General features: G+C 44.6%; 3 protein-coding genes across 3 annotated transcripts; 1 reads left to right on the top strand and 2 right to left on the bottom strand.

Moving 5' to 3' along the window:
* Positions 1-13,422: 13,422 nt before the first annotated feature.
* Positions 13,423-18,035, bottom strand: LOC115251741 (uncharacterized). The gene is made up of 2 exons (XM_029845182.1): positions 15,532-18,035; positions 13,423-15,114 (listed from the first exon to the last, which is right to left on the bottom strand). Exons 1-2 carry the CDS (start codon positions 17,338-17,340, stop codon positions 14,503-14,505), a joined length of 2,421 nt encoding a protein of 806 aa, XP_029701042.1. The 5' UTR covers positions 17,341-18,035; the 3' UTR covers positions 13,423-14,502.
* A 1,106-nt stretch (positions 18,036-19,141) lies between these two features.
* On the top strand, positions 19,142-21,422 carry lrrc14b (leucine rich repeat containing 14B). The gene is made up of 3 exons (XM_003968948.3): positions 19,142-19,504; positions 19,624-20,249; positions 20,337-21,422. The coding sequence occupies exons 1-3, from the start codon at positions 19,229-19,231 to the stop codon at positions 21,013-21,015; spliced, it is 1,581 nt and encodes a 526-aa protein (XP_003968997.2). The 5' UTR covers positions 19,142-19,228; the 3' UTR covers positions 21,016-21,422.
* uqcrb (ubiquinol-cytochrome c reductase binding protein) lies at positions 21,297-23,054 on the bottom strand. Its single transcript, XM_003968920.3, has 4 exons — positions 22,970-23,054; positions 22,298-22,366; positions 22,008-22,174; positions 21,297-21,508 (listed from the first exon to the last, which is right to left on the bottom strand). The coding sequence occupies exons 1-4, from the start codon at positions 22,986-22,988 to the stop codon at positions 21,431-21,433; spliced, it is 333 nt and encodes a 110-aa protein (XP_003968969.1). The 5' UTR covers positions 22,989-23,054; the 3' UTR covers positions 21,297-21,430.
* Positions 23,055-23,141: the final 87 nt, after the last annotated feature.

Below are 23,141 nucleotides of genomic sequence, written 5' to 3'. Positions count from 1 at the left end.
AACAGGACTTCTTAAAGTTACTAATGATCTTCTTATAGCTTCAGATCATGGACTGGTCTCTATGCTGGTTCTGCTGGACCTCAGTACTGCTTTTGATACAGTTGGTCACAGCATCCTGTTACAGAGACTGGAACATGTGATTGGGATTAAAGGGACAGCACTAGACTGGTTTAGATCATATTTATCTGATAGATACCAGTTTGCTCATGTCCATGGTGTTCCCTCTTCATACAGTAGGGTGAGCCATGGAGTTCCTCAAGGTTCTGTACTTGGACCAATCCTCTTCACCTTGTACATGCTTCCCTTAGGGAACATTTTTATGCAGCATGGAATAAATTTTCATTGTTATGCTGATGATACTCAGCTATACAGTGTTTATCCATGAAACCAGAGGAGACAGAGAAGTTAGTGAAGCTTCAGACCTGTCTTAAAGACTTAACGTCTTGGATGTCTTCAAATTTCCTTCTCCTTAACTCAGGAAAAACTGAGGTCATGGTGTTTGTTCCTGAACCTCTCAGGGATAGATTAGATCACATTATCACTCTAGATGGTATCTCATTAGCATCTAGCCTCTCTGGGAGGAATCTTGGAGTTACTTTTGACCAAAATCTGTCCTTTAACTAACACTTTAAAAAAGTCTCTAGAAGTGCCTTTTTTCACCTGAGAAACATCACAAAGATCAAGAAGCTATTAAGGTGGCATAATGCTGAAAAGTCAGTCCATGCATTTGTTACTTCCAGGCTGGACTATTGTAATTCTTTATTTTCAGGGGTGTCTAAAAAAACTGTAAAAAGCCTCCAGCTGATCCAAAATGCTGCAGCTAGAGTTCTGACAGGTATTGACCAAAGAGATCACATAACTCCTGTACTGGCGTCTCTTCACCGCTCCGCTCTCAGAATGCTGGTTTACTTGTGGCCCCCGGAAACTTTAAAGGTAGAATGGGGGGCCGAGCATTTAGCTACCAGGCCACCCTGCTGTGGAACCAGCTCCCTGTGCAAGTATGGGAGGCTGACTCCATCTTTACTTTTAATATTAGACTTAAAACCTTTCTCTTTGAAAAAGCTTATTATCACTAATTCTGTAGTTCCAGTTATTATCATAGACAGACAAATTATCATAATTAGGGAGTCATCTAATTATTAGGTTAACATCTTAGTTATGTTGCTATAGGCAGAGGCTGCCGGGGTCCAGAAAGATGATCACCTGACAGTCCTCTGTCATCCCACTGGGTCATGGCTTCCTCTCCTCTCCTCTCCTCTCCTCTCCTCTCCTCTCCTCTCCTCTCCTAGTAGATCACTGATGATGTTGTTTCTTGTATAGTTTCTCTGCCCCCCCTGTGTATTCATCAATAAGTCTAGCCATCTTTATAGCTGTATGCTGGCCTGCCGACCTCTGACCCTGCTGACCCACTCTACTGTACTCTTATACCAGCAGCTTGTAGTATTAATGTATCTCTATGTTCTCTACCTATTCTCTCCTCTACCTGTCCTCCTCCCCCTTGGGGGTTAGGCCCTGGGATTCTGTAAAGCGCCTAGAAACAATTTGATTGTAACAGACGCTATATGAATAAAGATTGATTTGATTTGATATGATTTGATTTGAAATCATAGAGCCAGGAGGGCAATGGAGATTGATCCCTGTGACTGAACATTGGAATATAGACAAGGACCAAAACATGCCAACACTGACTCCATTTCCTGCCATCCTGAGGCAGCTGAAGACACCAACACCACACCACCCAGGGGGTGCAACCAATCAGGTCGGATGTGTTTGCCATCCAAGCTTAAAACGCTGACCCCGAGTTGCAAATACTCTCGGGTCACTTGGTGTTGACTGACAGTGGGCCATCATTCTCCGAAATGAAAGAATGAAACTCTCTTGTTGGCTATTATGCCCCTCCTGGTACTCCAGGTGACGATGTTAGTTTAGTATTACAGGAAACTGTGCTGTGGTTCAGTCTGTTTTACATAACATTGAGGTAGCCAGCACATAGTGAAAGCACTAGTATGAATCCTACAGTGAATAAGCCAGGTGATTTAGTGTGGGTTGACCTCCCTGTCCTATCTAGAGAAGTGGTCCGGCCCTTTCATCCCAAAATGTGGGATGTTATAGTGAATCAGTGGCGCAGCCTTTAATGGGGGTGAGGACCAAGTCAGGTAATTGCATGCATCCCCCATTGTACCACATCCATGAAAACTGCAGTTTTTTGTGTCGGATGTTAAATTGGCATGGAGTTGCACACCACCACCCACTTAAAACTGTATCACATATGCTCCATTTCATGATTAAATGTTATAGATAAGAAGTAAGTACATGAGAATGGATAATATTATACAAAGTTGACCAATGCTGCGACAACAGCCAATACCAAGGATGAAGAGCATTAGTTCACTAGTTGGAGAGAGACTACACTGTATCTTGTATGATAATATGAACATAATTGTGAGCTCAGTTCCAGCTCGTGTGTTCTTGCATCCTTTGTGGTGACAGTCAAAACAGGTTTCACAGAGCTGAGCCTCTAATGTGATCGCACATGAGAGCCTCTTTGTGGATGCAGATAGTTGCGAGGCTTTAGGTCCTCCTGGCTGGCATTCGAACCCATCACACTTGGTCCTCTGATAAAAATGTATTGCCTTTAGCAACCGTGTAAATGAGAATCTGCCATTATGATGATCACAAGAGAGTCCAGCTGTCACTTTCTCTGAGTTTTAAGATTTTAGGTTTGTTTGTTTTAGAAAAAACAAATAAATATCACTTTTCATAATTCTAAAAGGTCAAACAGTCTGCGAGGGATGCAAGAAGTGGAGAGGAAGTAATCAGAGCAGCAGCCTGGCATTAGGAAGACTGACAGAATACGTGGCAGCCAGTAACGAGACAGCGCATTACCAGGGTTCTTGTTTTGGCTGTATGATGGCTCAGAGGCCTCAGGCTACACTGACAACATTACCATACTCTTCACCTCTTATACACAATACTCATGTCATCATCGCCTTGGTGTGGAGGCAGCCATTTGAGTGTTGACACTGTTGCTATTTTAGAGTGTCACTTAAGGTTTCAGGCATGGGCTTATTAGTTCAATCAGACTCAGCACAGATGTTCCCAGTGTGCCAACTTACAATCAAATGTTGCTCCTGAACACCAACGTCTCCCCACGCGCCTCTTAGAGGGGTGTGAAATTTGATTTTGCAAAGTACACGGGAGTCTACAGCAGTCACGCTGGCAGATTTAAACTTTTAATTTCACGTGATGCTGTGAAGGGAGAGCAGGGCACTTTTAAGGTGTGCCTTTTTTCTTCAGATTGAAGAACAAGCGCCTGCTCTTGCCATGCATTCTCCAGGTGTCCATTTTGGTTTTTCCCTGCTCTCCTGGCTTTCTCTGGTGATTCTTTACTGTCACGGTGTTTTCTTTCATCTCCACTATTTATTTAATAATCGCGGTTCCTGCTGTTAAACCGGGGAACTTACCAGCAGCCTGCTGCTGCACTCATAGACAAAAATCCAGTCTAATTGGTGGTAGAGTTCAGAGATCAAATGCTTCATCTTCTATATTTAAGACATGATTATCAACTTATGAGTTTTCAGTAAAATTCCAAAGGAATTTAGATCCAAACATGAAGATTTTAAGTTTTTTTATTGAACTTTTTTGAATTACTAACAAATTCTCAATGTTAATAAATTCAGTTCATCTTTATCTATAGACTGTCTCTTAAAATCAACATTGTCTGTAGTTGCTTTACAGAAACCCAAACAACCCTCAAACAAGCAAGAGTGACAGAAAAAATTCCCCTTTAAACACGAAGAAACCTCCAGCAGGACCAGGCTCATATTTGAGGGGGGTCCCTAGTGCTGGATGTATGGAAAAAAGAGGGCAAGAACAGACACATACATCATTCATGCACATTTTTTATCCTTTGTGAAGAAGACTGTGCTGTTTAGTGGGGTCAGAGATACCTGTAGGTAGATACAGGGAGAGAGACAGAAAGAGAGGGGGGGCACAGAATTATACAAGGAAAAAGGTGTTAATGACATCAAACAATGACTTACAAACTGAAGAGAGGAGAGGAGAGGAGAGGAGAGGAGAGGAGAGGAGAGGAGGGAAGAGAAGAGAAGAGAAGAGAAGAGAAGAGAAGAGAAGAGAAGAGAAGAGAAGAGAAGAGGAGAGGAGAGGAGAGGAGAGGAGAGGAGAGGAGAGGAGAGGGGAGGAGAGGAGAGGAGAGGCTTGGTAACTATGATTTCATGAAGACCCATAAGGAAATGTAGATTAGTCCTCATCTCTGACAATGTGTGTTTGTTGTGATTGTGAATCAGTAAATAATAAAAAATTTGATTTCCACTATTTAAAATCACAAATTACTGCAAAAGACTGTTCTACTGATGACAATAAAACATTTAAAGCAGCGAGCGCAATTTACTTAATTTTTTTTTTTAAAAAACAACATTAATGCAGAAGAACATGTCAACCTCACGCAGCTTGACAGCATTCTTGAAAGGCAACTTGCCAATGCTTCTGACTCCACTGAGCTGACACCGATATACTGTATATCTTTACATTCACAAGTCACGTTGGAGACGATGTGGGAAAAAAGCTGGTAAAAGCGTGAAGGAAGAGGAAGAGCATGCTTTCGCCTTTGTTCATTTGGTCTTTTGAGTTGTTCCAAACACATTAAAGCATCGTAAAAGCAGTACAGTGGGCAAAGCTCGTCCGATTCCTTTAGCAGTCACCACCCACAGGGATCAGTAAAAACACAAGCTTATTCTCCAATATCGAGGTCATTCCTTTGGCCTTTTGCCTCTGATTGTCATGACTCCAGTTTATTCTCGCCGTGCGTGGGTGTTTGCATACATCTGATTGTGTCTGAGATCATGAGAGCTGTGCGTTGGCATGACACGAGCTCCTTCTACTGCGTGCTCACGCCGCAGCGAGAGGATAATGCAGGAGAATCATCTTTTCCTCTGTCCCTCCCCCTCTCTCTTCCTCTCCCTCTCTCCCTGCAATGGTGTGTGTGTGTGTGTGTGTGTGTGTGTGTGTGTGTGTGTGTGTGTGAGGTATCCATCTGTCAGCTGTCATTGTCAGCGAGTGATACAGAGAGCTGTCACTTCTCGTCAGGATGCGTCAGTGAGGCCTTTTGCAGCTGCCCTGCCTAACTCAAGGCCAGATACCGTGTGTGTGTGTCTGTGTGTGTGTGTGTGACAGAGAGAGTGAGAGAGAGAATGGGAGAGTTGGAGAGGAGGATATTCGGGGGGCAGTAAAGCAATTAAGCTGGAGACAATTGAAAGGAGGCTGCAGAGAGATTGGAACCAGCGCAGGACATAAAGCAGACTGTAAATATCATTTGACTGTAATGTGCTGAGTCCCTGTATGACTATGTGCTCCACAGGACGTGAGGTCATGTGGGATTTTACAGCCGGAATCACTACGACAGATGGACGCCAGTCATCATCGGGGGACTCTGATGAATGGTGCATTAAAACAACGCTCTGTTCACAAATGTGCATCCGGGCATCTTGATCAAAGAGCATACTCATCTTTGTTTAGCAGTCTAAACATTTGAATATCAGTCACCTCTTACAGGCTCACCACTGTTTTTGTGGTGTTTTTATATATATATATATTTGAAGGGATCAAGTATTAATTCGAGTGCACAGAATGAAGGCAGTCTAGATAATTTTTTATGTATCCTGTTTTTGTTGTTGTTGATAGACACAGGAAGCTAGCGGGAGACTTGTCAGGCCATCTTTTGATCTGCACTTTTTACATTTTAGATTGCGGGATGGAGACATGGATAAAAAGAATATTAATAACCCGCCAAAAAAAAAAAATCACTCAAAATAACTGAATGTGCAATTCCACTTTTAAAGCTTTGAGAAAATGATGCATTTGATAGTCCCAATTTACATCTTTACCGTCGTTATATGTGAAGAATTTGACATGAAACTACATGTCAACACTACTTTCAGGTGTAGGTGAAACTCTGAAGATAATCAGCACCTTGTGGAGTCCATGCTGAATTTAAAAGTTTGATAAATAGCAAAAAATAAAAAAAAGTGTATGTATTGACTTGCAAGTACTGTATCTGTGCTACCCCAGTAGCTACATCAGCTAAACTATCATTTTGAAGATTTCTTCCGCCTCCCCGAGGCTTTTCTGTGTTCGTTGTGCATCGTATTGTGATTGTAAGCTGGCTTGGCACCAGTGTTTCCTTTCTTGATGGCAGGATGAGTATGGATGTTAGGACACGTTGCCATGGCTTCAGGACACAAAACTCTCATCCATGAATGCTGCAACAACAGCAAAGCTTTACGGACGCAGAGTATTTCTTGGTGTCCTCCTCCATATCCTGGAATATAGTTGAGCTTATGACACAAGGTAAGAATATAGTTGCGTTTATGGGGCTGCATGGCTTATTTATTACACCCTTGACAAAAGACAGTTACGAATCAGTTACACACTTTGGTAATCTGATTTCCTGATGCTGGTCCCTGCTGTTAAGCCAGTAAGCCTACTGGTAGCCCTGCCGCTGCAGCCCACCGGCGAAGTGGTGGTAGTGATCTGATCTGAGGGTGACATGGAAACAACCTGTGACGGCGTCGTTTTTACATCAGCACCGGCGTCACGTGTGTGCACGATCAGGAGAACCTGGAATTGTTGCACAAGAAATGTGAATGAGCACCTTTCATCAAAACAGTCGTGAAGAGGTGAAGTTTTGCGCAGATTTTCAGATCTTCTGCTCTTTTAATTAAGACTCAGTCAAATCCAAAGAAATGAGAAGATTCCATAAATGCACCGTTCTCCTGCTTAAGGAGGACTCATGTCCTTCTGCAAATTAGGAGGACTAATCCTGCAACGTGATTGCCACTTTCAGCAAAGCCCTGATTCAGGACAGAGCCGTTATCCTGCACATTTCTGGTGAAAAATGTTCGTGTTCAGGTAAAGCGCCGACTCAGCAGAGATTATGAATCATTTGGAAACACTGCACGAGCACAGTCGGAGCACCTGCGTTTCACAGCCGGAACTCGCCGGGGTGATAAATAACGTACATCGGGGTGGGGGGGGGGGGGGGTGTGTGTGTGTGTGTGTGGGGGGGGGGGGGGGGGGTGTCATTTTATGGTGGAACACCTGAAAACCAGTTCAGCAGCACAGCCCAGCTGGGCCAGAAATATTGTTTTACACACTGGACTCGAGCGAACGCTGTAGATCTGACTTCTATAATTGTGTTAACATTTTATATCACATAATTCATTGGTTAAATTTACTGGTTGGTCCATGTAGGTTGAACCAAAGCCAGTTCAAGGTATTTCATACCAGTAGACAGGATAGATCACTGTGCAGGACTGAAACGCTTACTTTGAATGAATGAATGAATGAATGAATGAATGAATGAATGAATGAATGAATGAATGAATGAATGAATGAATGAAGGGTTTGGTGTTTCTCAATGAGGCTGAAGAGGGGTTGCAAGAGTAAGTTTGTCCAGTGAGACAGTATCCCGAAACATTAAAAATGGTGTCAATATCGTCCTGAAGCAAAAAATAAATACATGAGATTAATAATAGTACTGCAATTAAACATGGTTAATACTATTTGTTAATGGTGGCTAACAGGCAGGACATGAGCAGCACTAACACAGCTTTCACATCAGATTTTGAGTTAAGCTGGAAAAATTGACCCACAAAAAAGTTGTTATTGTGTTTTTTTCAGTCATTATAATACAGACCAAAAAGTAGTTTTTAGCACATCTACTGCAGACAAATATTTATTCAGTGGACAGCAGGGGGAAAAACAGATATTAAAAAAGCGACCTGCAACCATCCAAACTGGGTTTAACAACAACTGCAGTAAATTAGTCTGGCAGTGAGCAGCGAAACAGCCTGAAATGCGTCTTCTGGCGTGAAGCGAGCGTCTACGTCTTCAAACCGACTAATATCAGTAGAAATAAAATGTTGTATTGCGACAAGAAAGGAAAGCGGGAGAGGGAAAAAAAACAGCGCAGGCCTTTGAGAAGTCTCTTCTCAAAGCCACACCACCAAAGACAGAGAATCCTTCCTGAGGCGTCGGCGGAATCAAACGCAGCAAACATCACGTTTACACTCTTGTTTGGTTCCTCAAATGTTGTTTTTCCTGCCCAGGAAAGGAAAAAAGAGGAGCCACGCTCAGACTATCAAGTCAGTTTCAAAAACGCCCTCCTGTAATAACAAAAAACAGCTTTTCTCTTTCATATCCCAGCATGCTCGGGGCAGGCAGACGCAGCGCCTTTCAGCTTTGCGACAAGACTCTAAAAATTGTGGCAAATTACTCCCAGTTCTCCCAGTTCTTTCCTGAGTGGTGCCGCATACAAAGGGCAGGTTTTGATCCATTCAAGTCACGCGAACCCACTTTATTTATCGCAGTAATTCCTTAAAATATAAACCAAGCTTTATAATATCAGAACATTTTCATTGACCCCCACAGGAGAAAAAAAAATGTTTTTCATAGAGGCTTTAAAGGCAGACGGGTGACTCTATAACTCCAGCGGCAGCAGTTTACGCCCCTCTCGGCCGTCTGAACACCTCTGAGGCTTTTGAAAAGATAAGAGGGAGCTTTATTGTTAAGTGGGCCTGGAGACAGTAAAGAGCCGAGAGCTGTTTAACAGCACTATTAACAGTGAGATGGGAGATCGATACAACAAGGTAGAGAGGAGGCTCGTCTCTGTCAGCGTGATGTGTTATTAGTGCTCCACGGTGGAGCAGTCTGGCTTCTTCCCAGTTCCTGGACCTTGTTTCCATGTTCTCTGCTCTGCAGTAATTAAACCCAAACCCCTCTTTAATGCTCGCCACTGCTGAGTCAAAGCCCGTAAAGAGCCATTTCATTAATTACACAAACATTAACGGGTGTCAGCGCGCCATGAGACCTTTGACAGGAAATAAGACCTTACCTAAGAGTCTTCTCTCCAACTGCTGCATAGGGTGGTGGGTTCTGCAGCAGGGGCTCTGTAATGTCAGCGAGGAACTTTCTAACTAAATTTGGGGACATCAAACCCGACAGGATTGTGATTGGTTACTGTTAACTCGGGCTTATCTTATTAACTCCGTTCATTCATTGTGTTTTCACTGCCGATTAATCCTAATTAGGGTCGTGGTGGTTCTGGAGCCCAGCTCAGCAGCTCGACTGGTCATCAGAGCCCAGAAATGAACCGGGAACCTGCTCACATCTCACATATATCGTTATCAATTCAACATTTGACGCGAAGCCGTGGCCTCGCTCGTATAGAAACGGCTGAAAAGTAGGAATATTTAGCTTGAAAAGCCGGCAGCGGAACACAAACCCCCAGTTAGAGGCAACTTTTACATGCAACTTGTGTTATACTTACTCCTACCGTGGTGGAATGCGAACATCTGAGAGCCAGAAGAGTCAGACGTGCCTTGAACTTACATCTTGTCACCACTGCTGCCCTGCTGGCCCGGAACTGTTCGGGGCGTTTATGGTTTCGACGTGAACTTGATGACACTTGGGAGACAGAGAGTAATGTGGAGAACCTTTCATGTTGTTACTTAGAATCAGGCTCCATCTCGGTCAGGCGGTTTTGGCAACCATTTCTTCCCCCTGTGGAATCCATTTTGAATCTTTTGCACAAAGATGTGTTGAAAGGTACCGCAGCTTGTTCATTTTCATGTTTACCAGGAGAAGAGAAGCTCGGGGAGTACGTGGGAGTGAGTTCTACAATGAATTCTCCTCGTCCTCTGAACCCAAGCGTGAGCGTTTTCAGAGGGAAGGTCCGTCCCTTTAAGTCTATTTATAGTTCCGGAATATGTTTTAGAGACCAGAGAAGGATGCTCTGATACTTTCTTTAATGTCACTGCCTCCATTATGTGTCCCTGACTTTAAGAACTCATCACAGCAGGAATCTTCCTCACCTTCACAGGAACTGCTGAAGGAAGCACAATAAGCCCTTTTTTAATGCAGGAAGATGCTGAATTAGACAAAATCGCAGTTCAAGATCACACTGAATTCCCACCATCGGCTCACTGTTCTCATTCTTTTCTTAAATAATTACATTGATATCTAAAACAAATCAAAGCCGCTGATGTATTTTCATGCACCGGGCACAGCAAAGAGGCGTCTTTACAAATTTGCGAGCAGATGTATGAGTTTTCGTTGCTGTTTTCCGCTGAAGCTGCTGAGCTTGCTCTCTTTGCACCATAAAGCAAAGATGCCTCCTCCTGACTGATGTGTTGAGCAGAAGCATTCATACCTCCGCTTAATTCATTTCCTTTGACGCAGGGACATAAAGAATACCCACACACACACACACACACACACACACAACCCTGGTAACACGGTTCAGCTCAGGAAATAACACGTAAACTTTCTATTTGAGCATCCGTCGCCTACTGAAGCTGAAGTCTGACACATATTTGTAGAAAGTCGTGTAGCATTGTGTGTTTTTTGTTTTTTTTTATTTTACTTTGTTCAAAATTGCTCTTAGCTTCCTTGTTTCATATTTCCTTTAGATGGGTTACGACGGGGGACCTGTTTTTAATACCTGTCTGTCTGTTATTTCCTCTGTTTTTTTATAAAACACTGATTTCTTAATTCCTGTGTTGGGAACGTAAAGAAATCTTTCCCAGAGACGGTTCAGGGAACTGCGCGTCTGATCTGATTGGATTTAAAAATCGAAGGGGAATTTCAAGTGGAAGCAGCGGCGCTCCTGCCTTCAGCGCACACGTGCTCGTTTCTTCCTCGCTGGTGTCACCCAGCGTGCACTTCCTGTTTGAGTTTGTCCTCCAGATGTCTCTGTGAACTCCAGATGCTCTCCACCGCCGTCTCCTCACAATCATCCTTCTTCATTCCCACTAACAATTAGGTAATGAAATATTGATTTTTAGTTAGATTCATATTGATGCTATTAGCTTTGCATTGATAAATCACTGATGCTGGGAACCAGACCAGGAAGACATTACTGTGTGTTAATTTGATGGATGTGTCTTTTTCTTCCTGTGTGCGCCTTCGCCTCAGATGTCACATTTCATCTTTAAAGCAGGCTGTGATGATGATTCTAAAGAAAGAAAAAAAAAACCTTTGGCCTTGAACTGAAAGTTTAACTATTGCTCCAACAGACTGAAAGATGAGACAAATATCTTTTTTCTTTTCTTTTTTTCTGTTGCATATATAAATTCATGGAATCAAATATTTTGACTTGTAAATGTGTGGCTATTATCACCAGGCTCTACCTGTTGGAGACAGCGCTGAGAAGTCTGCAACGCAACATGCTAAAAAACAATAAATTAAATGTCTGTAACTGTAAATAGGAAAACATTGTGCCGCAGCTGTCGGCTGTCTGTTTCCATGCTGGGAGCCTTGTGACTTTTATTTCATTTTCAAGAGTTCTGCCTCAGCGACTGATCCAGCCACCTCTTTCTACAAGCATGAAAAAGATGCATGTTTGTATGAAATAACCACAAACTTTACAGTTAAAGGTCGGGTCAAAGAATCGTCAACTTGTGAAAGGCACTAAAAAGTTTTACAGCATCATTCCATGATATTGTTCATTATTCACTCCTGATTCATTTGCTTGTATTTAATTTTCTATGAAAATGAAATTACAAGTTACTCCTAAAATGTTGAAAGTGTTGTAAAAGTGGATGTAAAATAAATACCTAATAGCTTTGATTTTCTCTCATTTGCAAGTTCAGTCCCTCTTCTTTTTGTGTTTTGTCTGTCTCAAAGAGAGTGGTTTTGCACACACATCCTTGACTTTCATAAACATTACCCAGTTCCCTAACCTAAACCTAAATAATTCCTTAAACATAACCGTCCACTCAACCCAATTCTAACCTGAACTTTAAAACAGGACTTAATCCTTAAACAATCCTTTGAAGTTATGAGGACCAGCAAAATGGCCCCACTTGGGGAAAAATGTCCTCAATTTAGTAGAATATTTGGGTGCTCAATATGGAGCAAATACACACACACACACACACACACATTCTTGTACCTCTATCATTGTGAAGACTTTCATAGACCTACTGTAATAACCTAATGCATTCTCCATGACCCTTAAACCTGTGTAAAAACCCAATTCTAACCTCAACCTTAAAACCTCTTGATCCTCAAAGGTTATTTGAGGTTAAGAAGACTCGACAAATTTCCTCCAGTTCAAAAAATGTCCTCACTTTGCTTGGAGAATATGTAGTTTGGTATCCGATATGGACTGTTTAACAAAACACACACACACACACAGAGTTTTCTGCACACTGAAATCAATCTACTTTAACTAAATCGACCTCAGGTTATACTGAAATTTTCCTTCTGTGGCTGTCATCGTGATTGGGCCCACAATGTGATGAAAACCTCAAATGACTTCACATACACAGTTAAACCCGACCAACACACACACAAACACACACACACTGACAGTTGTCACTCCAATCAGGAACCAGTCCTTCTCTGCCTCCCGCCTGGCCACAGTCAGGCGCTCCTCTGTCAGAAACCATATGTTGCCACCCTAAACTCCCTGACAGTATCTCCTCCCGGAGCCCCGTGGCTGGCTCCGTGTCTTGGGCCCCTCTCGCTGGTGGCGCTGCAAACATGATCCCTGATGTCTCTCAGGCAGCTAACTGATGCTGTCACTGCACCAGAACATAACAGGGCGCATGACAAACATGTTGTGACAAGGACATACAGCCGCAGCAGCGCGCACATGCTTGCACAAGGACCCCGGCTTCGCTGGTGTGCTGGACAACAAGTTGCTACAACCTTTAGTCAGTGTTTATTTTCTTATCTTCCAACGACCTCAGAAGGTCAGGTCCATTCAGGAGCTGACTGTCATGAAAATATCAGAACAAAATGATTTTCATGGCTCCCCCCCCACTGGTCCGTATGCCACATCTTATCTGCACAGCACATTAGAATCATTGCCCGTGGCTCCCGTTTCACCAAATTGGAGATTTTCCACACATGATAATGTCTTAGTAACGCCCGCAAGTCAATGACTGTTTCATGATTATGGGGAAGAGGCTTCATTACCATGCGGAGCTTTATGTCTTTTGGTAGATTTTTCAGAAAATGTTTGAATGAATTTTTGGTTGGGAAGATCTGATAAACCTCAGCATGCTACAAAATAGCCAACCAGATGGAAGTGCTGTAGTAACCAAACGGCTCATCTGGTTATCTATTGTTGTCATTGGGCGCCATCTATTGGTAGAAATAGTTAACTGCAATGTATTAGGCCCAGATAATAATTTTATTATTGAATTTATATGGCTTGGTAGTTTAATTTGGTTTGGGTTGTTAGGAGGCTCACAAAAGCCTGTCAGAAGTGTCTATTCCACTTTGTGCACAAAGTTGATTCAAATGTGTGTCTCTGTCGTCGAATCCTTACTCGAGTCCTCAGAAGTGTATTCAGGCAGGCGCACCAACAAAGTTCACCACAAGTTGAGACCAGACTTCAAAGTACCTTTTCACCTTGCAAGGGAGAGTCGCCCTCCGATCAAACACGTACTCTGCCGCGCTGACCCGGAGACTCCCACTCTACCCCTGCGTTGTCTCTTTTTATTAAAATACAGACATGGTTACACAGCAGGAGGCGTATCTTAGTTACATAGACGGCATCAGCTACACTACTCACACAGGCGGGGGCCAGTTTATGCTCCCTGAGTCACATTGCTCATGTTTTGGCTACACATTTTTTTTACCACGGTACCATATCACACATGTCCAAGGCCATGTGGATGCTGAGGCTTCTTTGACTACATTCTCAGCATACTCACAGGCCTGACTAGCCTAACCGAAGCAGACATCACACATTATTGTTTCTGTCCTCCTTACTAAACATGCTCACACACAGACCCGTTCCCACTTTCCACATTCCCACTTTCCACTTTTCCCACTTTTAATCCTTCTCGTATTACATACAAAACTACTCTCTTCTACTTTTATTAGAATAGCAATAATATAATAATGCAATTAATGATATTTCACCACATTCCCCCCGTTGATCTCTAAGTAGAGATCACATCCATTCTTCTCGTTGTCCGTCCTCTTCTTCTCCTTCTTCAGAGGCCAACAGGAGAGGCATTATCGTCTTGGGATCGGTGGATCCCTTTTCTACAGTAGCAGTAATAAAGCGTACACACAAAGCTCGGATACATGGGATACAACAGCAGCCACACGTAACAATAATAGCCGTAAAACAGCTAAGGAAGTAAGTATAGAAAAAATCAACCCTTTCCATCAATGATCTGTTCTTCTGAGTTAGCATTCCACACTTATGCACAGCTACATATATCACTATAGATGCAAAGATTGCAACAGCCCAAACCAAAGCAAACCAAAGCAAAGCAGACATGCATATTGTCCATAAACCATTCGACCAGCATCCGCGAGACGGTCGTCTCCACTTCGGCGTTCGTCCCGATGAGCGTCGTCCCGATGTTGATTCTGGGTCCAGATGTTCCTCCACCTCCTCCTCTTCCAGCGGGGTTCCAGCACCATCGCGTCCATCGTTGCCGTTGCAGGGAGAGGTTACTAGCACTTCACCTGTTGCGCGTTGGGGGTTTCTGACGTCGCAGACCCCTTGCTGCTCCCTTTCACGTCTGCGGTTTTCGGTACCTTGGCACACTGCGAGAGGTGGTACCAGGTGTCGCCCCTTCCTTCAAACCGGACCGCTGTGTCAGTGCGCGCTGTCACTCGATGTGGGCCCGTCCACCTCGGTTCCTGCCACTTCCTCTTAAGGACCTTCACTAGCAGGTACTCCTCCCCTGCGAGGTCTGGTCTCTCCTGCGGTTCTGGCGGGATCTGGAGAGAAAAGCTTGAACACATGTAGTTAAGTATTTTAAACATTACCTTGGGGTGTACCGCCGCTCCTCCAGTCATGGGGTGTCCTGGTCTTGGGAAGGGCCTTCCATGGTGGAGTTCAAACGGTGTAAACCCGGTGGAACTATTTACAGTGTGCCTAATTGTCATGAGGGCCAACAGGAGGGCTTCCACCCAGTTTAGTCCCATTTCCTTCATGATGGTCTTGATGCTAGAGTTCATTCGTTCCACCTTCCCTTGTGATTGAGGGTGGTAAACCGTGCCAAATTTGTGTTTGATTCCCATTGCAGTCTCTACTTCTCTAAGGTGTTTGTTCTTAAAATGAGATCCATTGTCGGACCGAATTGTTCTAGGGAACCCGTGTGTTGGTATGAAATGGTTCACCAATGCTTTCTTTACTGCTGCCGCATCCTCCGAGGATACGCCTCGGGCCATCCAGAGCAGGCGTCTACTATGACCAATAAGTAGCACTTGCCCATTGCCCGGTCTCCCATATCAGTAAAACTCATAATTATTTCTGCTCCTGTCAAGACTGATACTGTAATAACGTAGTACCATCCTTTCCCCCTGTGAGTCTCTTGGACCCCCACTCCCGGGACTCCCACGAACCCTGCACTCCCTCGCCCAGTGCCCGAACCTACCGCAGCTGTTACACCTGTCACCCGGACGTGGGCCTCCTCGTCCTCCCCGTCGCCTCCCACGGTTTTGTCCCCATTGATTGTTTGAGGGTGGGGCCTGCTGCACCACATCCTGGAGGGCCACCCTTAGTGAGGCCTGAGTTATAGGCTTCTCACTTCCTGGGTTCTTTTTGCCTGTTTTTTTAGCCTGTTCTAGCTGAATCTGCACTAAGGTGTTAGCCGATGCTTGTTGTGATTGCACCTGCTGCTGTGTCTTTTCCCAGTGTTTCTGTAGCAGGGTGATCAGACACTGTGACCACTGGGGCCACGGTGCACCAGCCACTAGAGGATTATCTAAAAGTTTTTCTTTTACTGGTCGTGGGACGTTATTCAATAGTTTGTCTTTGAGCATCATCATCACAGGGGTACCATCAACTGGGGCCTCACCCGTCATCTTTAACCATTTCTGGTGGGCCTCATGCAGCCAAGACTCTGGAGTCATGGAACCATCATTCCTCCAGCGATGGCCAAAACCTTCGATGGCAGCCGTGCTAATTGGGAAGTGTAATCTCATAGCATCGCAGAAAGCGCTGGCGTGGTCTGGGAATGGTGCATTGTCTGGTGCTCTGTTGCCCCCTCGCACGGCAGTGCCCGCCGTCTGCTCCACTAAGGCAAGCTTCTCTAATCCAACACATGCATCTACAACCATGCGGACATACCCCAGTGCCAAGGGCACGCCCATTGTCAGTGCCTTGAAGGCTGCTATCCACGGCGATGCTCCATCGGGAAGCGGAGGCAGCTCGTTCCGCAGGGCCGTTAAATCATATAGTTTCCATGGTATATACTGAGGGGCTCCCCCTCCTGGCGCGGCCACCGGGGAATACTGTCCTCCGACAGCTCCTTCCGTTCGTGACCTGGTTACAGGTCCAACTCCCTGGGGGGGAGGGGCTGGAGCTTCTGATTGACTCGTGGCCTTATCCTGTGGGGGGTTCCACGAAAGTGGCGCCAGTGTTAGTGTGGGGGCCGCCTGCCGTGGGGGCGGCTCCCAGTTGAGCGTCAGCCCGTCACATGCCTTCACTCTGCCTCCAGTGCCTTCTTCCTCATCCTCACTATCATCCTCCTCCCTACATCTACACCTGAGTTTCCTCCGTGTCTTAGCTCCGCCCTCGTCCCTGGTCCTCACCAACATGTTCTCAATCCTAGCTAACCGACGGTTCATGTCTTCCACCATGCCCGGCAGTTTTTGTTGTTCATCTACCATCCTCCACTGCGCAGCCAGCCAACCGTCGCCCTGTCCACCATCCTGCAGGGGGCGCAGTGCGAACGGGTTATGTGGAGACCAGGCCGCAGCCTGTCCCGATTCTCTCACCATCAACTTGGCCATTGCCTTTTCTATCCCCGGTCCTCTGCCGCCACCTACTGCTCCTTCTTCAAACTCCAACTCTCCTCCGACCAAGACGATATTTGCTCCTGCCAACACCGGGTACAGTGCTTGCGCCCCTACGTCATAACGTGGAGGTGCGCTTGGTGCGTTCGTTTCCTCTTTCTTAGCGCTCATAGTCTGTTGATTGTGAGGGTGCGTTTCATAAACTGCAGCATCACGTAGGTGTTGCGCCATGCACTTCATTTCATCCGCGTCTTTCATTTTATCCCTTAAATTCCGCTTTTTCCACATACTTGCACTCGCCAATTCCGCGTCATACTTGTCATTCTCCCTTTTATTTTCAGCTACGATATTCAACATTATTTGTAAGGCCTTTCCCTCATCTCCTTGCCCTGCGAATCTGACTCCGTACTTGTCCTGAAACTTTTTTTGCTTTTTTACCATGTCCTCCTTATCACCAGCCGTTGTTGTGGCCATCTGTCGTTTAAACAGTTTTGAGAGCCAACCATCATGGGGCCCCTCGCCCCCATTCTGCTGTATCTCAGCCATGATTCGACCGTTCACCACGGCGGATGCAACGTCTACCTTGTTTTCAGACCGCTATCTGTCGGTCCACCAAATTTTGTCAACTTGTGGTTACTTTTTGTTCAAAACGGCCAAACGCCTCTCTTTACTCGTTTTCAAATTTTAGCGATCAACGCGGTTCACTTGACATCATCCAGCACTTTCGATTTGACAGGCAGTGCTCACCTTTAGTCGGGCCCTTTCAGAATGATGCCGAGGACCGGTCGATCCGGACCTTTGACGTGTGCGCCTGTCCTACTCTCGTCTGGAGCAGATCACGTCGGGGGTCACCAAATTGTCGTCGAATCCTTACTCGAGTCCTCAGAAGTGTATTCAGGCAGGCGCACCAACAAAGTTCACCACACAAGTTGAGACCAGTCTTCAAAGTACCTTTTCACCTTGGAGAGTCGCCCTCCGATCTGACCCGGAGACTCCCACTCTACCCCTGCGTTGTCTCTTTTTATTAAAATACAGACATGGTTACACAGCAGGAGGCGTATCTTAGTTACATAGACGGCATCAGCTACACTACTCACACAGGCGGGGGCCAGTTTATGCTCCCCGAGTCACATTGCTCATGTTTTGGCTACACATTTTTTTTACCACGGTACCGTATCACACATGTCCAAGGCCATGTGGATGCTGAGGCTTCTTTGACTACCTTGGAGCGGTTCTCAGCATACTCAGAGGCGCACAGGCGTGATTAGCCAAACCTAAGCAGATATTACACATTATTGTTTTGTCCTCCTTACTGAACATGCTCACACACAGACCCGTTCCCACTCTCCACTTTCCCACTTTTAATCCTTCTTGTATTACATACGAAACTACTCTCTTCTACTTTTATTAGAATAGCAATAACATAATAATGCAATTAACGATATTTCACCACAAGTCAAGCAAGTCAATAACCGTTTCATGATTATGGGGAAGAGGGTTAGTTGCTACAACCTTTAGTCAGTGTTTATTTTCTTATCTTCCAACGACCTCAGAAGGTCAGGTCCATTCAGGAGCTGACTGTCGTGAAAATATCAGAACAAAATGATTTTCGTGCCCCCCCCCCTACTGGTCCGTATGCCACATCTTATCTGCACAGCACATTAGAATCATTGCCCGTGGCTCCCGTTTCACCAAATTGGAGATTTTCCACACATGATAATGTCTCAGAAACACCCACAAGTCAATGACTGTTCATGATTATGGGGAAGAGGCTTCATTACCATGCGGAGCTTTATGTCTTTTGGTAGATTTTTCAGAAAATGTTTGAATGAATTTTTGGTTGGGAAGATCTGATAAACCTCAGCATGCTACAAAATAGCCAACCAGATGGAAGTGCTGTAGTAACCAAACGGCTCATCTGGTTATCTATTGTTGTCATTGGGCGCCATCTATTGGTAGAAATAATTAACTGCAATGTATTAGGCCCAGATAATAATTTTATTATTGAATCTATATGGATTGGTAGTTTAATTTGGTTTGGGTTGTTAGGAGGTTCACAAAAGCCTGTAAGAAGTGTCTATTCCACTTTGTGCATAAAGTTGTTTCAAATGCGTGTCTCCCATTGGCTTTTTTAGATATTTCCTATAGAAATTGGCGTTAAACTCTATGCTGTAGAAACAGTTCCTGCACAGAGACCTCAAGAGGCCTCTGCATGTTGCCAGGTTTTCCTGGTGCTGAAATACAAAATGTCCCCAATAATCTCAGGCAGTGTTTGTAAATAGAAACTGTCCTGGACGAAGGGTGTGAGACAGCTGTTTCTATAAATAACCTTCTAACTCGTACCTACCAGAGACCTCCTGTACCCTGCAGCAGGCTTGACTGAGGCAAACAGAGAGCAGATGCGGGACTCACGCTACTCCAAGCTGACGGAAACATGAAGTCGCTGCGATTCCTTGCTGCCGAGGGCTTCGTCCAATCTGGCACCAGTGCTCGGGAGAATCTCCACTGGGTGTCATTTAATCTCTACCCACTTCTCTTCAAGGCCTGCTACCTCCACGAGCAGACTAACTTGCTGCATGACCTGGTCCAGGCTTGGCCTCTACCTGAGCTGAACCTTCAGAATCTCCTGGGAGAGACATCAGATTGTCACATGGATCTGACCTCCCGTACCTGCCGGCTGTGTCTGACAGCCATTTTGACTGGCTTAAAGGTACTTTAAATGTCTAAAAAAAGGCCTTCTTAATCAGCAGCAGCATCCATTACTTTCTTTGTTTACTATGATCAGAACTATCCGAGCACCTTAAACTAATTTCATCTTGTCTTCTAAAGGATTATGTGTTGTCTCCTCCATGGACCTATGCCAAGTGCCTGCATGTGGTGGACCTGACCACTCTGAAGGATATCGAGCACCAAGTCTGCCCATGCCAGTCGACCCTAGGTCGCTGGGGGAGGACCCAGTTCCTGACCCAAATGTGCTATGAGACCGTCGCGGCCATGCAAGCCAGCGAAGTGTCTGAGTCCGCCTTTGAAACGGCTATCGATGTCCGGTTCAACGGCTTCATCACAGGTCGTAACTATGACCTGGTGGCTCAGGTCTTCCTCCTCATGCCCTACTGTCCACTGAAGCTTCGCTTCATCGGTTTCCGCGCCGACTCGCTCGCTCTCAAGAACCTGTTCTACATTCTGCGTCTGGCAAAACCTGAATCAATTTCGAAGCTGGAGGTGGTGCACAACGTCCCCCTGGAAGCGGCACACCTGGAGGTGCTGCTCTCCCGGGTGGACTTCCCCGCGTTGCGGTCTTTGACCCTGCCGGCTGGAGCCCTGGATGTGAGGAGGCTGGGTTCAGATGATGATCTGCTGGTCACCATTGGAAATCTGCTAGCCCGACTCAGCAACCTAACAGAGCTCTATATTGGTTTCTCCACTCTAACTGGACAGTTGCGCAGACTGCTGAGGCGAGTAGCTACACGCTCAGATTACAACTTCCTACAGGTGTTTTTCAGCACATAACGTATCTTCCTTCCTTTGTTTTCCTTACCCAGTCCTCTTAACACTGCGCTGGAGTGCTTGGAGCTGGCCAACTGTCGCCTGAACCGTCTTGACATGACCTACCTCTCCAACAGCCTCCACAGCGAGGCTCTGGTCCGCTTGGACATCAGCGGCCACGACATCTTCGGCTCCTTCGCCACCTGTTTCCACAAGCTGCTCAGCCGTTGCTCGTCCACGCTGGCCGGCCTGACTCTTGAAGAGTGCAACATAAAGGACGAGAACATGGACGCCTTCATTAGTGCCCTGAGTTTCTGTCAGGGGCTTGAGGAGCTGAAACTCCTGGGAAACCCGCTGAGCTCAGCAGCCCTGAGGAGGTTATTCTCCGTACTGTCCGCAGGCTTTCCGAAGCTGAAGCACGTAGAGGTACCAGTTCCTCCCGAGTGCTACTCCGAGGATGTCACTTACCCACTGGAGGATTCTGTGCTCCTGCAGTACAACAGGGAGCTGTTTGAGGAGGTCAGAGAGCAGCTCAAGGGCATCCTGGAGGGAGCTGGAAGAGGGAGGGTGGAGGTGTGCACACCACTCACAGGAGCATATGACCCCGACATCAATGAAACCAGCAATGAACTGGGAGTGTCGATGCTGAAAGCATTTAACAGCGTTGTTGGTGGCTTGATAGAAACCATCACAGATGTGGACAACAGGAGGTCACAGGCTCGTAAAGATAGCTAACACGACTTCCTGTTGCTGCATCAAGTGGATGAATTCATCAAAGAGCTTAATGTATCTATTAACCTATTTTTGGAGTTTGCTACATAAGCTGAACAGGTTGTCAGTAAAGATACTATAACTTTATAAACAAGATAGTAAGTGCTATTGTGCCTATATTCAAAATGTTCCAAATAACCATGAAGGTATCACAGAAGCTTTGTAAAGCTTTGAATTATACAATTACAATAAAACTGATTGATAAAAGATGGCCATTTCATCACACTTAAAAAGGGACACACTTACAGGTTTTCCAAAATTTACATTTGTTTATTGGGCACGGTGTTAAACGGATCACATTATTATTTTTAAATATTACAACATGGTTTCGTCCATGCACCACCAAACACAAGGACCAACACTTTTGATTAGGAATAATCTATTTCTTCATCCACTCCTCTTTCTCTTTTCTCTCTCGGATGACCTCATCCAGGTATGGTGACAGGTAGCGGACGTCCTGGCAAAAACATGGAAGAAAATTGGGATTTATCAACTGAACAGAGAGACAATTAAGATTATTCTAGATTCCTTGAGGTAGACAGGTTGATTTTAGTGCTAAACAATAGTTGTGTATTTAATTTTACATTTGCCTTAAAATTTGAATAAATAAATCAGTTAAAATTCATCCTAACTGTTTACACAAAATGCCTCCGACAGCGTAAGCATAAAATGTTGGACCGAGTTATCGGCATTTTGAAGGATGCAGAAGGAGGTGATATACAAATGCTAATTAGTTAAATCAAGTGCAAATTCCAAACTCTTTGCATGACCTTTGCTTAACTGTTGGATGATTCAGATTAGACTGGCGAGAGCCAAAGAAAATTTGTTTGTTATGAATAACATAGTATACAGGATATTTATAAAATTAATCTCAAGATGATATACATGATGATACACAGCAGGTTATAAAGTAAAGAGGTTTATAATTAGAAAATAGTCCAACAGCAATATCAAACCTCTTCATATTTTGTCCACTGGTCTTTGGGCAGAATCTGTTGCTTCATGGAAAGATCCAGGGATCTCTGGATCCTGAACAACCTGTCATTGAACTGGTCTTCTGGAAGCCTTCTCAGGGCCTCCTTTACATCGGCATCTTCATAAACTGTGTCATCTCGCATCAGACCTTAACAAAAACACGCACAACAGTGAGGGATTGGAAGACGCTTCCATTTTGGGGATCTTTTAAGCAGTCGTTTCAAAAGGCCTGACCCTTTGTTGTCAACACATAATTATTGTTGGAGCTTACCAAGTTTATTGAAGCCGCACATGTTGTAATACCATTTGCGGAATCCAAGCAGGAGTCGGCCTGACGCAACTGTAAACACGACAAGAGAAGAAAAATGCATTAAAAACTCTTCTTGGGAGCATCGAGATTATCTGCAACTGAGTTGGGGAAAAGATACATAAACAATTCCTCATGCAGTTGACCAAATAACTACAGACAACATGAAAATCTCTGAAAATCAGCTGAATTCATGTACCTTCAGTCCCATTTCAGAAAGAGAATATGTGTATGCGAAATATGTTGTTGTTTAATATGACACGATAGGATTTTAAATGCATTTGTCCTCACCTGACATATTCTGTTATTCACATGAGACATTACTGTCAGGTTACGTGTATAAGAGCCAAACATCATTAAGGTAACGTCCAATATTTAACCATTTAACAAAGTGTGAACAGCAGAAAAGCGAATGACATGTCAGAATGTTGACGCTAACTACCTTTAGCATTGGTTAGCACAGGGACATTAAAGGACACACAAGTCAGGTTTAGAAAAGTGCAATCAGCCGGACAAATATCAATAAGCCACGATATCAAGTATATTGTTGTTTAAAAATGTAACTCATTAGCCGTCAGAATCATGTTCACTATCTAAATATACAGGAAATATTAGAAAAGAGCATTATTCAGTTACCCGGTGCCCTCGACGCCATCTTTACTGGGAACGACCGTGATGCATTGTGGGTAGACGACTTGAAGGCTGGAGTTGCGTAATTCCACCCTTAATTATTGTAAATATTAAGTTGGTTTTTTTTCTCATCAAAACGTCAAAAATGCGTATTTACAACCAACGATCAGACATTAAA

The sequence above is a fragment of the Takifugu rubripes genome, chromosome 12, assembly GCF_901000725.2.
Source record: "Takifugu rubripes chromosome 12, fTakRub1.2, whole genome shotgun sequence".
Taxonomy (NCBI): Eukaryota; Metazoa; Chordata; class Actinopteri; order Tetraodontiformes; family Tetraodontidae; genus Takifugu; species Takifugu rubripes.
This window is presented reverse-complemented; position numbering and strand designations above follow the sequence as displayed.